The sequence below is a fragment of the Centruroides vittatus genome, unplaced genomic scaffold, assembly GCF_030686945.1.
Source record: "Centruroides vittatus isolate TY-2023 unplaced genomic scaffold, ASM3068694v2 contig_986, whole genome shotgun sequence".
Taxonomy (NCBI): domain Eukaryota; kingdom Metazoa; phylum Arthropoda; class Arachnida; order Scorpiones; family Buthidae; genus Centruroides; species Centruroides vittatus.
Window position 1 is genome coordinate 483,858 of NW_027122655.1, and position 17,252 is coordinate 501,109.

The window sequence follows — 17,252 nt, forward strand, 5'->3', positions numbered from 1 at the left end:
AGTTTACTCACACTACACCGAAAAATAGGGACTGCGGGTGGAAATTCTTTGGAAATAGTGGACTGCGGGTGGTGCTTCTTTGGAAATAGTAAGAGCCCGCTAATGGCCGAGTCGATAAAACCAACCGAGACCGGTAGTCGGCGGGTTTTTGCCCGGTCACGTGGATTTTTCCGTGGTTTCTTCACGTTAATAGCCAGGTTGCAGTCATATTTTTTTAAGGCGAAAACTTGTGTGTCGGACGTTCAGCGCTGCCTTGAAAACTTCGGCCACAACCTCGCTATTGTGTGAAGGAACCAATCGAACTTTTTTTGAATTTGTTTGCATTTTATTTATTATTTTATAACTTTTATAATTGTGAGATCTGAAATTCCATCAGACTCAAAATTGTAATAATTTTTCCTATTATAAACATCCTCGATAGAAAAAATTCCTAGCCGAGAAAATACGCGTCCCTGGCCGTATAACTGCCAACTATCCATTGTTCTTAAGCTGTATACAGATCATCTTGCAACTTAAGTTTATAGTTAACGTCCGAATTCGTCATATATTTTTGGTCTCGGGAACACCTATGACCCGAAATCGCCATCAACCATCGATCACGTGACCGATTTTCCCAGCCTAAAACTATAAAAGCCGCTTCTTTCCCCCCGTCGGGGAGTCTCTTATCCTCTGCCGGACCAACGCCATCGCAGGTCGTCACCGCGCTCAGTCGTGACTTTATAAAAGTGTGCCATTCCCGGATACCTATATACACTTCTTGGATATCTAAGGGCTAACTCGATAAGGAAACTAATAATGAGGTATGAACTGAACCTGTAAGCTCTCTCTCGAATCCTACGCGAATTAGGGAAATTAGTCAACTTTTGCAATCGTGTCCTTTGTTTAATTCCAATAAATCTTGTTTTAATGGTTAAATGGTGTCCTCTTTGACTCGAATGTCGCTTTCGCCTTATCGTCGACCTCATCTCACCTCCCATCCACTCGCCCAACAAGAAGAGTCCCGACTCTCGGGACCGAAATCATAAACTTAGCCATCTTGACAAGTGAAAGGTCTACGACCTGTCGCCAGAAAGGAGAGATACGACTTCCTCCTACCTCCCTCGATCTCACATAATAAAGTAGTATCATTTTAATCAGTTCTTATAAGCAAGTAAAAAAAAAAAAAAATTCAGTATCGACTTCAGTATCTTTCTTACGTTGGATAATATGGAGTGTGCAGCTCTTATAGGCTATTTACACCGAAAGACGAGAATATGGACGGATGCGTCCGATTATCCGGCTTTAAATGGAATGGCTATGCGCGCGGGGGGTAAAATAACGCCTTCCAGGAGGTCTTTTGAGGGAAACTGGAGTTACAGAAATGGAGAAATACCGGAAAACTCCACGTGGCCAGCCCGTCCGAGCGAGGCGCAAACCCACAACCGAACTCCCAGGGTTCGGGAACGAAGACCGCTTGGCCGCTGGTGGGCTCTAACTAGAGTATCATTCCCCGGCAAAAAAATTTAAATCGCGCGTGGCGCCATCTGTTACGACATTTTATTTTTAAAAAACTTTTTATATTATTATCATAGAACGGCAAAAAGCTTAATTTTGAGAGTGGAAACGAGTTTGATAAAAAGCAAAAAGTTACAAATGCTAATAACCAGTAAAATCTTCATTAAGTTCGTTTCCATTCGAAATACGACCCACGATCTCCTCGATATTTAACTATCGAAATTTTATAGCATCGATTCCTCAATACACAAACCACCCTGCAAGATTTTAGAAATGTTCGACAGAAGACACGGGAGTTATTAAACTTCAAAGTGGGTGAACAAAATCGTGTCCCCGCACGCTGATTCATACGTACAGAAAAAAACGCAAATATTTTTGCATTTCTCATCGTTTTGAGGTTCCCCAAGTCGAAAAATGTAAACGGGGAGCCATTTTTTGATGGGCATAGGCTACTTTCCCTCTGTTATATATTACAGCAGGGAAAGTAATGATTAAATTTTGTTTCTTAACAGCAAATAAAGATATTTTTCAAAATGTATTATTTTCGTGAAACACTTTTTATTATTGCCTCAAATGTACACTACGTGTAATTATGTCGCATACGCGTGTGTTAATGACATCTATGTATGACATTCTACAAGGCATTAATCCTTTGTTACCATCTTCTGCAATGCATTATCGAAATATGTTAAACGCGAGCCTTTATTGTCTCGTCCTCAATCTGTGCACCATGTCTTGTGATACTGCTTCATCTTCTTGATGAAGCGTTTTACAATTGTCTTTATTCTTGATGTATTTTATGTATTTTATAATATTTAAACCTATTAATACCACTATAGATAATTCTTGTTCTTCAGAAAACTGCTTAATGTATCTCATGTTCTCACCCGGTTTTGTACTTAATGGCACCGGGCATGTACCTTATGTATATTCATCAATAAATAAATAATAAATAATAATAATATTGCCTTTCAGAAAAGAAGAAAATATTTCTCGAAAGCGAGTTTTTAATGCGAATATGATTGGAACATCAGTTATTCTTCGATTTAGTTTCAAAGTTCTTCGTATTTATTGCGCTGCAATTTGAAAAGAGTGTAGACCAATAAATTCGCACTGTCTTTTCTTCCTTAATCTCTTGGACGGAGTTTTATAGATGAAAGACGAGACCAGATATGGAAAGGAGAGGAACAGGAAGCCGCGATTATATACAACTATATACGAACTTCCCATGCAAACCGGAAGTTACGTTATTTCAATTCAAAAATTTTCCCCGAAAGAAGTTAGATAGATGATCGGCACGATTCCATTACTAACAGGAAAAGTATAATGTACAGGGGCAAGACACTACGAATTTGAGGTGGAGAGCATATATTTTAAATTAAATAAATTTAAAATATGATTAAAAATTTAAGCTCGGCATTGAGACGATGTCACAATAAATAATTGCTGGTTAGCTTTTAGGAAAGCCTTTGAAAATTTTGCCAGAAATCAAATAGGAACTTATTTCCGTCCGCCTGCCGGGGCGAAACATCTCATTCGGATAGGCAAAAGGCGAATTATTCGATTATCAAATTATGAAAATGTTTAAATTCATTAGCAATAACATCGATACGTTTTCTTGATGTTTTAGAAGTGTGGAATAGTTCGGACTACCGGGTTGCGTGGTAAAATCTATCAAACCACTTTATTTACTCGTTTAAAGCAAACGATAATATTCTAATATTTAAATAGAGTTACTTTTCGGACAGTACAATACGTTTGAAGAAATTCGCTAATTCGGTCTGGGCTTTCTCCAATTAGTTCGAATTAGAGCGCTTCTACTGATTTTTTTTTTTTAAATCGAATTTGAAAAATATCGCAGTTGAAAGTAGTAAGAAATTTCAAAATAGACAAATTGGAAATGTCTTTATTGATGTTTTGAATACAAATATTTATTTATAATACAGGAAAAGTTTCCAAGGTTTTTCATCTTTTCTCGCGTGTACTGTCAAAATTAAGCTTTTTGCCATTTTATAATAATTACTAATATCTCTCTCTCTCTGCGTGCCATATCAGAAATCCTGACGTCGGCGAGCTGACCTGGCGCACGTTAATAAGTAGTTAGTAATTCGCCGAGGTCTATCCTGGGGAAAGTTACATCCAAAATGGTTCCCTGTTGCCTTCTCTGGGGTGCGATGTGACGAGAGGAAAAATGCCCTCCGGAAGATCTTGTAAGGAAAACTGGCCCCTATTCAGGCATTACAAACGTGGAAAAAACCCGGAAAATTCCACGTGGCCAGCCTGTCCGAGCGCGGCGCAAAACCGTGACCGAACTCCCAGTGTTTAGCGACAGAACCGCTCGGCCACTGGTGGGCCAATTAATAATATAAAAATTTTTAAAATAAAATCTCGTAACAGATGGCGCAACATACAATTTTAAATGTCATCGGGAAAGTTATGCAAGTCGTTGCTGAATATTTTTTTCTTACATGCCTTTTGTGATTTTTAAAAGATTAATATAAAAACAGTATAATTTATTTAAACTCGAAATACTTATTAAAGATGTTTACATTTTATTTCATTGCGATTTTCGGTTTCGTTAAATGATGAAAGATTATAAATTAATGACTTTTATACATCTATTTCCTGCGAATTTCTAATTAACCTTTCGTGTCTACAGTTACCATAGATATATTTTCGGTTTAATGTCATGCATATTCTCTTACTAGAAAGACGTAAATGAATTGAATTGCTTCGATATTTTGCGAAACGAATTTAATCTTTTAGTATATTTCGGTAGGTGAATAATTATTTATTCGTCGTTATTTCTAGATGACCAGAAGAATTAAATTTAATTCGATAAAAATTTGCTTTGTATCCTTGTTTTGAAATTTAATGGTTATCAAGCTTCCATTTTGATAGAAGCCAAAAAAAGCCTTCTAGTCTGAGGACTTATCACACCTTTTGGGGAATGTTTTCACTTTCACGCCAGAGAGTTTTTGGCTGTTCTTCTTTATTAAATATGTATTTCGGACAGTTCTGTCTCTCTTCAGTTTAAAGTACATGCTTTTCGTGTTACAAGTTATTTTCCAGATTCACTGAAGGCTATAGCCTACATTAAACATACATTTTTTCTTTTCTAATTTTTAAGGCATTTATTTTTATTGGTTTTATTTGAGAACATTCGAAAGATACTGTATATTAGATCTTTAGTTGTTTTAATCTTCTTAAAAGGAATTTTTAATTATAAAAAACTTTAGAATTTTTCATTTTTCTCTTGAAATAATCTACATCTCCTATTATTTTTTTTTAGTGAAGTAGAACAGCCAAAAAATTATCTTGGTGTCAAGGTTTAAAAATTCCCTAAAAGATGTTATAAGTCCTCAGACTAGAAGACAATGTAGAAGCTTGATAACCATTAAATTTAATTCGTTGAAAATTTCACGAATGTTTATGAATTCGTAGTCTAATGTAAAAATTCGGTTTCATTAGAAATGAAATCGAACTTTTTCATTAAATTTTTCGATTATCGATGTTTGAATATCGAATGATAGAAGAATGATGTACGAATATTTTGTCAATCCGTATATACTGGGTCTCTCGAGCAACGTGCCGAGGAAAAATCATTATTTTATAATACAACAAGCGCTCATTCAGATTAGTTTGGGATTGTCAGTTTAGATGAGGAGAACACCGCTGTTTAGATTGTGAAGGAAAAACAGTTTTTGTAATGGAAGCCTTAAAACTTGAGCGAAAAATCTGGATTGTGCAGTACTTTTTTTATACATGACGTATCGAGTTGCAATAAATGAATTTGGTCCTGAGATGCGTACGAAGTCGAATCCACAACTTATCCAATAGCTTTACGATCTATTTAGCAAGTATAGACATCGACCTCCGGCGAATAAGGGGAAAGAGTCGCTAACATCGAATCGAATCAACATCCGGAAGATCAGAGAGGCTGTTTAATCCACAGAATTAGCCAGAAAAATGGAGTATCGCGAAGCAGCGACCATCGAATTTTGCACGGAAAAACTGCAGGAACATATCCGTAAGAGATCCAAATGTTCCGAGCGATTTCTCCAGGAACGGAACGAACTGTACAGTGCAAAATGGCTGACCAATTCTTAGTTTGATCAATGAGAAATTCGTGGACGCTCTATTTGTGTGATTTTCGGACGAGGCGCAGTTCCGTCCGCACACATACGCCAATTGGCAAAATTATTTATTCTGGGCCAACGAAAACTCCTGGCAATACGTAGAGACGCCTCTGCACCCTCGGAAAATAACTGTCTCGGCAGCAATGAGTCACCAAGGCATAATTGGACCGATATTCATTCATCAAACTATTAATACTGCTGTTTATTCCAACGTCATAATAGCGCAAGTCAGAAAATTTCGATAAAACACGGTTTATTCAGGACGGCGCTCCATCACATACCGCTTAAATCAACAGGGAAGTCTTTTTGGTGATCGTTTGGTATCCAACAGGTGTTATAATTGTTTCAGAGAGACGTGGAACGGGCGAAAAGGCATTTTAAGTGCTTATTTTCTCCCAGTCAAAGAATGTTTTCTACGCTTGAATTTTACCGTCACCGTATTCTAGAATAGTGAGTCCGAAAGTTTAATAATGTTAAATTTCTTTGGAATATCAATCTTTTGAGATTGATATTCCAAAGAATTTTGCAACTTTTATTACAGTTAGTCCTTGTAGTCGAGACATCTCGTACGAGTATTCGGGGTACAATCTTAAAAAAACCTAACATTTATTCTTTACTTTACTAAAAAGAAAATTTGCTACATTTTCAGCCTAAATTCAATAAATTCTCAATGTTTATCTTAAATAATTTTCTCCCAAAACCTTTATATCTCAAATTATGGACTGAAGTGTCAATTACAAATTCGAAGCTCGGCGACTATATTTTAATAGTTTAAATTGTAGTTGGAAAACAATACAGTTGCGATTAATGCTGGTTTTCTGCCATCGCTACGAGTTTGAAGAAAGTCAAGCACTAGAAACTATTGACAAACTATTTCTGTTAAGGTATGTAAAAATGTTTTATTTATATCTACTACAGGTGTGTAGTGTATTTACTGGTGTATTAATAAAATACTGTACTTCCAATCAAATCTACTATTGTTTACTATGCAAGAACTTCTCTATCTCGAAATCTATTTCTATTTTTCCTCGCTCCCGTGAGTTTCGAGATAGACAGGTTTAACTGTAATTGATAACGTTTCACTTTTCCTAGTCATGTAGGCGTACTAAAAGACGCTACGCAATGTAATTGCTATTTACTGTAGTATCATACTTATATACTTATACACTATAGAGAACAGCAATACAAAAATTTTCAGATATACGTATCCTTAATTTCTCAATTCTATTATTATTCTTGTTTGGTGTAATGTAACATCGTTTTCTCTTCTTATTTTCCCGTGCCTAATTGTAAACTTCAAGCGTAATTTTTCATATTGGCTTACTTAACAATATCATTAAAAGAGCTCAGCAATTAAACAACTATAATAGAACACCTTAATTTTGCTGAGAAACATATATTTTAATCACAAACGTTTTCAACCTGATTAACAGGTCATCCTCAGGTCTACAAAACGATAATGGAACATAAACGTTCCATGTATAGAATATAAATATTTAAATCAAAATTTAGAACAAGAATTTAAAAAATATACCATAGAAACGGAATAAAACATAAAATTAAAATATATAAGAGAATAAATAAAAATAAAGATAAAGTAAAAAAATTATAACTAATAGTTTTCCAATAACTAATTCTAGCATGAGTTTTCAGTGAACTTTTTAATCATGTATTTCCACGCCGACGACAGGCTCTCAGCATCCCTCGCATTCAAACATCCTTCCCGTAGTCTACTCTTATATATTTCAATCTTCTCTGCTGTCATTGATAAAGTGGGGGAAGATACTGGTTTTATAATCGTTGCCTCGTCCCATTTTACTACCGAACCTTGGACTTGCGACATTTGTGATAAAATTGTGGTATTGGATCCTTTTTTTACGTTATACCGATGTTCCTTTAGCCTTACCCCTAAGCTCCTGTTGGTGACGCCGATGTAGTCTTTCTTAACATCCAGCTGGATGTTTTCATAAGGAACTTTATAGACACCTGGTTTTTCTTCTGCGTTTATTCTATCTTTATCATTTCTCAATATCTTATATAAACTTGGGGCCCTTTTTAAAATCATTCTTGCTTGTTTCTTACTAGCCACTTCTTTCATAATACTATTCAAATTACTGTTATACGTAAACTTCAAGCGTCTATTGTGAGCTGTATTTAATCCTTGTTTCTCATTCTTCTTTTCATACTTTTTGAGTAATCCAACTATGGTGCTTTTCCTGTAGCCTAGGGCCTGAGCTATTTGCAATATCCTTTCAATTTCTTTATTTCTGTCACCAATTCTATCACAATACAAATAGGCTCTTCTTATCAACGCTTGAAATGCAGCCATTTTATATCGATATGGATCCATGGACTGCGCTGGTATATATAGTGGGGTGTGAGTAGGCTTAATATATACGCTGGTGGACGCAGTCATTTGTTGGGCAAGCGTCCATGTTATTACACGAAAAGAAGAAAGAATTGCTTGAAAATTGTTGGATGCCTCCTAGGGCTTACGACTTTGTGAAAGACGCCGAGCATTTAAAGAGAAAATTTAATTATTCATGGTTGGAAACGTACTCGCCGTGGTTGGTATATTCTCGATGCCAAAAAGGTGGCTTTTGTAAATATTGCACGTTGTTTCCGCCAAATCCGAGTTCCGTTAAAGGTGTATTAGGGTCATTTATCGTAAAACCATTTCGTAAGTTTAATGATGCTCACGATCAATGCAAAAAGCACATGAAAACACACTTTCATAAGGAGGCACTGGAAGCTGCTAGATCATTTTTAGGAAATTTGCCTGTCGATGTGCAACTCAATAAATACTCTCAGAGCCGTATTGAGGAAAATCGAAGAATTATAACGTCGATCGTTTCTTGTATTACATTTTGTGGATCCCACGACTTAGCGGTGCGAGGTAAACATTATGGTGAAGGAATTCTTGAGGACTTGTACCAGCTGCGAATTGATGCGGGAGATGTGGTTTTGAAGAAACACATCGATCATGGGAAGAAAAATGCAAGCTATCGATCGGTTGATATCCAAAATGAAATTATTAGCATTTGTGGAGATGTGCTTAAGGAAGATATTATAAAAGAAGTAAAAGAAGCAGAAGCATATAGTGTATTAGCAGACGAAACAGCTGACATTTCTGGAACAGAACAGTTATCTATTGGACTGCGTTATTTTCATGAGAAAAACAACGAAGTCCAAGGAGTGTTTGTTGGATTTGTTGAGCTAAAAGGTCTGGATGCGAAATCTATCGCACAAACCATTGATGAATTTTTGACAAAAGAAGAACTTATTCCAGTAAAATGCGTTGGATTAAAATTTGATGGTTGTTCGACAATATCCGGAAAAGAAGGTGGTGTACAAGCAATCTTACGCAAAAAGTACACTAAAGCTTTGTTCTTTCATTGTTCTTCGCACAAACTAAATCTAGTAATCAATGATCTCAATGCTCTGCCTGAAATTCGGAACACCATAGGAACCACGAAAGACATTATTTCATTTTTTCGGGAATCAATTTTGAGGAGGAAGTTAATACCTAATATTTCCACGCTCTGCGAAACAAGGTGGAGCGAGAAACATAAAACCATCAGAGTTTTTAAGGATAATTTTCATGTTATAATGGAGGCCTTAGAAACTTTATCGCGTGATGGAAACAGTGCGACTCGAAATCATGCATTCCAGCTCCGTGCCGCCGCTTCAAGAGTTTCGTTTATTCTGTGCCTTTTGTTGATAGCTAAATACTCGGTTTTGATGGAACCCGTGGTAAACGTACTCCAGTCTGTAACTTTGGACGCGATCAAGGCCTCGCAGCACATTAAGAACATTATGCAATTGCTTAAAAGACACCGCGATGATGCCGATAAAGTCACAGATGAAATTTTAAGGGATGCTTTTGTCATTGCAAAAACACTCGGACTGGAGGAGGACATGACATCAGTGCCGCGCATTTTTGGAAGACAAAGTTATCGAAGCAACCATCCAGCAAGAAGTCCTTCAGAATACTGGAAAAGGTCTTTAATAATACCATACCTGGACTCCATTATTAATTCTCTTAAAAGACGATTTGCAAAAGAAAATACTCCATCATTCGCATTATCTAAATTACACCCGGCGCAAATGCAAACCATGTCCATGGAAAGTCTCACAAAAGCTTGCCAAACTTTCTCTCAATTTTACGATTTACCAAACATAAAATACGAAATTGAACTGTGGCAACAATTGTGGCAGGATAAACCCAATGTAACTGAGCTGGCCGTTGTGGATGTTCTAAAAGAAACGAAAACTTTCTTTCCCGAAACGAGTAAAGCGCTAAAAATTTTGATTACTCTACCGTGCACAACGTGTACTGTAGAGCGATCCTTTAGCAGCCTGAGACGGATGAAAACCTGGATAAGAAGTACCATGGTGGAAAGTCGCCTCAATGGTCTTGCAATGATGAGTGTCCATAGAAAGATCATCAATGAGAACATAAAGGATTTTAATAATAAAGTAGTAGAAAAATTCACCAAAAACCCATAAAGATTATGTTTTAATTCAAATAATCTTCTTAAGCTTCTTAAAATTCATGAATCGTTTTATTTTACCTACATACAATTCATATCTTCTATCAACTTATATCATCTTGCCCCCCTCTGGCCCATTGGCTGGCGACGCCCTTGATGCGAGTGCAGATTGGCTAGCGTGTGTTGGATGATCACTCCTCGGCGTATTATCACTTTTCCCGACTAGGTGATAGCAGTATTCGTAATGACCGGTCGATCGGATAAATTATGTTAAAACACCTGAAATTTATTACGGTGCCCGATTTTGTTTGTTATTATGAGTAATGCCCGTATTAATCACTTAGTCCATAACATATACACGGGTGCATAATATGGCGGATGGCGCTAACCCGGTTGGGGAATTAAAGCAGTCCCGAGGAAATTTGGAGAAAAAATATTGCGGAAATATTTATTTATTATAATATATTGAAATTTTTGTTACGAATAGCTTGTATTTCCAATACAAGCTATTCGTAACAAAAAAGAAGCGGGCGGTGAGTTTATAATTTTAAATGCTATCCTACAACCACGACACGTGCTTCACGTTATTTTTATTTTAAAAAAATGTTTACATAAATTCATCGGTTTAGTGTTGCGGGCAAATTCTATGGTAGGCCTATTTAATAGTTTCTATGATTTAATTCAAATTTTCTCTGTTACTTAGTAATAATTATTAATTAGGTTTTTGCGCCGATTACGAATACATAGGTCATTTTTGGCTCACTTAAGTCGTTTTGCAGATATTGCGCGGCGAAGTTGAGCTTTGCCCATACAAAACCCCGTAGACAGTGGCTATTCGAACTCGATGCGCTGGCACTTTTTAATTTACGACTATATGCCTGGTTAAAATGTAAAATGCTCATAATGCCTTTTTCCAACGTCAAGTAATTAATACGGTTAACAAACAGCCACTTTGTACGCAGTTGCGTCTCCATTTTGCCTGCCGTATGGTAAACGTTTACACAGTAATGTATGGCAAATAACATACAACAGGAGAGAAACTTCTTAGGGATTTACAATAAAACTCATTCGGTTTCCCGTAGTGACTCACTTAAATGAGGAGGAGACTCGACGTCTCGACGTCTACATTCTTGTAAAGTAAGTCCGAGATATTCCCTCCCATCGTTTCGTTTAAAATGTTGGATCGAGTTTTTGGGAGCGAATAAAAATTTATCTTCCAATGTTTTTTGGCCGATCTTTACGTGTAGATATACGATCTACTGTGTAGTTTGGGTGTTAGAAAGCCTGAGGCGTATCTATCAGGAAAACGTCGATCGAAAGGGTTCGGCCAGGTACTCTCATTTATTCTTCAAAAATGCTTTTGTCGCGTAGCAGTCGCCACTCTCATCGTACGAACTTAACGAGCGAATTGGATGTTAGTATCAACATTTCTGTTTTGTCGCCATTTTGGGTCGGAATTCTCTGTATCGAATGCGAGAGTAACGCAATTTTTACTTTTCCGGCTTTGTTATATGTAATAGAGGGAAACGTACGGCGATCAGTTAAAAAATGTCCAAGATTTTTACTTTTTTCGACTCGGGGGACCTCGAAACGTCGAGAAATGCAAAAAATGGGGGGGGGTTCTTTATGTATGTATGTTGGTCTGTGTGTGGATGGGGCACGACTTTTTTCACCTTCTTTGAAGCTTAATAACTCTCTACTTATTATCAAAAATTTCTGAAATTTTGCAGAAAGGTTCGTTTATTAGGGGGTTAATTAAAGGTCGAGGGGAAGGGGAGATAAAGGGGTTCGTGTATCATATCTCGAATAGGGTTAATGACGATTATACTCGCTATTAACCTTTACAGTTTTTTTTTATAAAATTCATCCTTACCCTCAAAATTAAGCTTTTTGCCATTTTATAATAATTAAAAATATATAAAGGTTTTTAATAAAATATAACAACAGATGGAGCCACATATGCAGTTTTTAAATGTTGCCGGAAAGTTAAGCAACTCGTTACTGGATTTGAGATTGAAATATGAAATTCGAATTCTGCGCATCAATTTAGCGATAAACGTCTCGATTTTTAAACAGCAAACACGGATGCAAAGTTTTAATTGAGAAGATATGGAAATTTAAGAGAATTTCTGCACGGTACTGTACATATGTTACGCGCTCTGGTGGTCGTAATTACATAAATGTTTCATATTCGAAATTTCAAAATTCGTCGGTAGGGAATAAATGACGCTGTACCAAGTAAGGACAAATAATTGGTATAAAATTGTGAAGGTAAATATTTCTTTTTATGAGCCGCACTATTCGAAAAATACCAAGTTAGTTACAACTACGGACGTGTATTGACAGCAGAACATCGCATCTACGTTGAAAGTCGTTACGCTACGTAACGACTTAATATAAATTTTAGTGACTTGTACACGCTACGTAACATTATTCTTTATGTTACGCCTATCCCTGCGTCCTAGCGCCGAGCGCGAATTTTGCTTGACAAACCGGTGACGGCATCCGACGATATCATTTCGATCGCCGGTGAACTCATTAGTTTTTCGAATTGTAAAAGCAATTCCTGTGACGCGACGGTAACTGTAATTAGTGAGTTGTTTCAATTCGTATATCATTACCGTAAGTAAACACGTAAATTAATTTTTACTTTTGGGTTTGTGTTCGCCATGCATTGTCTCTACCTTTTAATGCGTTTCACCTTGTACGGCGCCCTTATTGGTGCATTTTTCTATGAAATTTTTTCGTACTCCCCACGTTTCGAATAACATACTTAACGGACTTACGTGCGTAACTTAATATAAATTTTGATGCCGTCCCGTTCGATAGATGGCATTTAATTACCACCACCCTCTACGTTATCGTTGTAATAATAAACGGTAATTCTAAGTTTAAAAATAATAATTACCGTTTTCAATGGGTATGTTGATAATCGCACACTCTCATTCTCTTAAACCTGAAAAGGGATGAAGTTCGGCAACTTCTAATTACGTATACAGCTACATTTAGTTTTGGAAAAGGCGAGAGTTCTCTTTGTTCCCAGGAACTTTAACTACTTTAAACGATATTTAAGAAATAATTGATTACAATTACAATTAATGACCACACGATAACATTCCGGTTAGGGGTTTGAACACGTATTTCTCAACGGCACAATTTAACATTAAAGGTTATTGTTCTTAAATATAAAATCGTTTGACTTTTCTGCAAGAAATAATTTTTTTCTATTAATTTTCCTTACCTATTAGCGTTTGACGTTTGAATAAAAATAGATGTGTAAGCAAAATTCCTATTGGGAATTACATTTTCTTGCCAGAACCTCGACTGCGTAATACGCTTATTGTTATAGGCAAATGACCGGACATTAGCGAGTATATAATTTAGATAGTATCAACCAACTCTCGGTTACAATCGGTTGATACATTATATCAACACTCGTACTATTTATTTAATAACCAACGACTTTATCTAATTATTGCCGACGATCGTGTACGTACCACGAATAATAGCTTATGACTGTATTGTTTTTAAGAAATCTCCGCTCGTTCCCAATCACTTCGTTAATACATTTTTAGTAAAACAATTAGTAAACAAAGAAAATTCGTTAATAATAATCGAACTTGATTAAAAAATGAATATATTTTAATGCCGTTCTTATCGTTTAGCACGAAAAATTTAGATTAACCAGGTACAATTTAGGCCGTCTCGAGCACGAAGCATTACTTTTGATACTGGAATTTTTATTGGTAATAACGAAGGCGGTCGACTATAATTATTTTAAAATATTTACAAATCAGTTTTTAAAACTTATGTTGCTTTATTGACAATAAAATGCTTAGAGTCTCATGATACAATGGAGAACAGTGTATAAGCAATCACAAATCAGAACAGTATAATACAACCACAGTATCTATACAATACCAGGTAGTAAAAATCAACACGGCAAAGGACAATTCCGGAGCAGAAAAATCAACCAAATGAACTTTGATTTTGAAATGTCCAAGATAATATTTTACCTCTATTTACAATTTGTATAGTTTAAAACCTTTTTTTCACAATATTCGCCATTAATCGATTCGGATGAGATAAAAATAAGTTGAAATTTCTTGAATTATTTAAAATTTTATCTTTAGCACAACGAATATCACACAACGCAAATTCTATCTTTTTCATTATTTCTTGTATTATTTTTGTCCGTAAAAAGAAAAACAAATTAGAAAATTGTGTGCATCACTACATAAGATCACAGACAATGGCGGGTTCGTCCACCCGCTATAGAATGACATTAAGGCTTCGAGGAGCATCTAAATTCACCTCTTTTTAATGGGAATCCCCTTGGCAACTTTGCTAGCAACAATTACAATTTTTTTTTGTTTTTGTTTTTAATCTTTTTTTAATGGGAGAGTATAATGATTACTAAATATTCTATGGGACAAAGTAGACACGTCAGAGTCGTCTTTACACAATACTGTATCACAACAAATCACAACATGGCAGTCGACTATGAATGATATTTTTCGTTTTTTTCCAAAAAATCATAAAAAATAAAAGAATAAAAATTGTATTTAAACACTTCTCTTGTATCCATTCCGCAACACGTGTTTTCCGCTTTTCAACATTAACATAACAATATCCAGAATATCGCACAACCAGTCTGGTCCCTTGGAATAAACCATACCGCATGTAACAAATAATGTTATGACTGATCAAAATTCACCCTGTAGTCCAGAAGTAATGTTGCGTGAACAATAAAACAATGATGATAGCATTTTATACAGCATACGCGTTTTTAAACAATTTTCTCGAAGGGGCGTTGCGCTATCCTATTTACTTATTTGTGTGAATGAAACGATACAGCACTGTAATGGTCAATCACAGCCATAAACAACGTTAGGAAGGGAGACAATAGTTGCCATTTATATTGCGTTATTTTGTATAATGATTTTGAAATTGGGCTCTTATATTTTTTGGTTGAATGTTCTTCCATCACTTGGTGACTTTTAGTCTTGCTCTTCCTTTTTCTTATTCTCTTTTTAAACTTTTAAACTAATGTTATTCCAGTTGAAGACGAGCAAGAATCGAGAGTTAAATTTAAAACTTTCCTTGAAGATATATATATATATGTCTATGTATATATGTACGTGTATGTGTTTGTATAAATGGTAATTAAAGAATGGAATAAATGAAGAAAATATAAATGTAAAATCGCCTTTGTAAAGGTTGTAATAATCGATTGATGCATGGAAGTTCATAAGGTTATTGTTGAAGATACTTCTGGTTCTTCAACCGAGTTTTCAGGATCTCACCCAACCATTCGAGTTTTGTCTGTAAAAATATAAGTACGCAGATTAAGTTATTCTACTTATTTAAAAATAATGCAGGTAAACTAGGTTTGGCGTTTTAAAATTTTCATTTATCTTATAAGAATCTATAGCGAGTACAGATCCTTAAAATCGGTTACATTGTACAGGTATTGTTCGATGTGACCGATGCGATGTACCTGTACGATGTAATCGATTACAAGGATTCTGGAATATAAGGACCAATTGACATCAACGCGAAAGAATTAAACAATAATGTCGATAAAGTATCGAGTTAAAACGTGCGCATTTAAAAAATACAATAATTTTATATAAATTTAGAATTTTAACCTGTACTTGAATATTGAAAAAATCCTATCATCATCATCGCATCGGTCTTAGATCCTCGTATCTGTCTATACGTACTGTACTATTTGAATCCTTATTTTCAAGTAGTATATTTATTTTATTTTAATAAATTTGTTTATTGAAAATCTTGATTATAGTTAAATATTAGTTAAATATAATTTAGCATCATCATTCGACCGAGTGAGCGTTACATCGGGTCTGTTCGATTGGTTGGAATAGGCTACATTTTTGCGTCAATTTGACGTCATTACTTGGGTTTTACGACGAAAAATTCTAAAGAATTCCATCAAATTTACGTAAAATTGTGCGCTATCCCATTCAATCGAACCGACCCGAAGTTTTTTGTTTTGGGTATGTCAGTTATTGTAATTTGCATACACTTGACGGGAATTTAAATTTACGTAAAAATATACTTTTCTCAAGAGATTAAACCAAAAAATACCGTATTTCCTCCATTAAACCTCGTATTGAAAGGCACGGATAACATGCCAAAGTAGTGCAGAGTACAGGATAATGAAGTTTACAGCCACAGATAAGAAAACGAAAATTCTACCATTTCGAATTGTCTAGAGCGACAAGTCATTTTCTGTTCCAAGGTTGATGGATATTTTTGGAAATAAAGCTATAAATATTGTCGAAATCCAGGGTGGGAAAGTCGCGATGGAGTTCGTAAGTCGAGAGCATATCGGACGGAAATTAATTAGAAAATGCGAATTGGAGACGGTGAATTGGAACCGAGAGATGGTAGATGAGATCCCGATTTCGACGTTGACATCAAAACGGGCACAAATGTCAACGTAACAACCGAATTGGCTATGAAAACACTAATTTTACTTTCCCGGCTGTTATAGTCTATATAACAGAGAGAAAGATGTCGATGGGTAAAAAAAATGACCCCCAAGATTTTTACATTTTGGACTCAGAACACCTTGAAAAGTCGAGAAATGCAAAAAAGTTTCGGGAATTTCTTCTGAATATATGGATGTTAGTGTGTATGTGTGTGGAGGAGCATGATTTTGTTCACCTTCTCCCAAGCTTAATAACTCCCGTGCTTTTTGTCGAAAATTTCTGGCATTTTGCACGGAGGTTTGTTTATTAGAGTGATCGATGTCATTAAATTTTGGTGATTAAAGGTCGACGGGGTAGGGAGATAAAGGTGATCGTGTGTATCTCCAGTAGGATCAAACTTAATAACGATTTTACTGGTTATTGGCATTTATAATATTTTATAAAACCCGTCCCTACTCTCAAAATTAAGTTTTTTGTTATTTTATAATAGTTAAAAAATATAAAAATCTTTTTAAAATAAAATATCGTAACAGATGGCGCCACCAAATGTTGCCGGGAAAGTGAAGCAACTCGAAAGTTAAGTTGGATTTTTTCAAATATTGTAGCCGTAATCCATAAATACGATCAATAAACGTTTTGATTGTTCCAAAGTACTGTATATAAGTAAT

The 17,252-nt window shown here is 35.6% G+C and overlaps 4 protein-coding genes across 4 annotated transcripts in view; 1 reads left to right on the forward strand and 3 right to left on the reverse strand.

Annotated features, from left to right (window-relative positions):
• The window catches only part of LOC136985992 (CDK5 and ABL1 enzyme substrate 2-like), a 390,978-nt gene that overhangs the window by 309,670 nt on the left and 64,056 nt on the right, over positions 1–17,252 (reverse strand). The window lies entirely within an intron of this gene.
• LOC136986010 (uncharacterized) lies at positions 7,270–8,049 on the reverse strand. The gene has a single exon (XM_067283460.1). The coding sequence runs from the start codon at positions 8,047–8,049 to the stop codon at positions 7,270–7,272; it is 780 nt and encodes a 259-aa protein (XP_067139561.1).
• Positions 8,067–10,142, forward strand: LOC136986011 (52 kDa repressor of the inhibitor of the protein kinase-like). The gene has a single exon (XM_067283461.1). It carries the CDS (start codon positions 8,067–8,069, stop codon positions 10,140–10,142), a length of 2,076 nt encoding a protein of 691 aa, XP_067139562.1.
• Positions 13,887–17,252, reverse strand: part of LOC136986013 (myelin transcription factor 1-like) — a 67,236-nt gene continuing 63,870 nt past the window's right edge. The window contains exon 22 of the mRNA XM_067283462.1: positions 13,887–15,451. Coding sequence (XP_067139563.1) covers positions 15,421–15,451 — 31 coding nt within the window. The 3' untranslated portion in view covers positions 13,887–15,420. The remainder of the gene's footprint in view (positions 15,452–17,252) is intronic.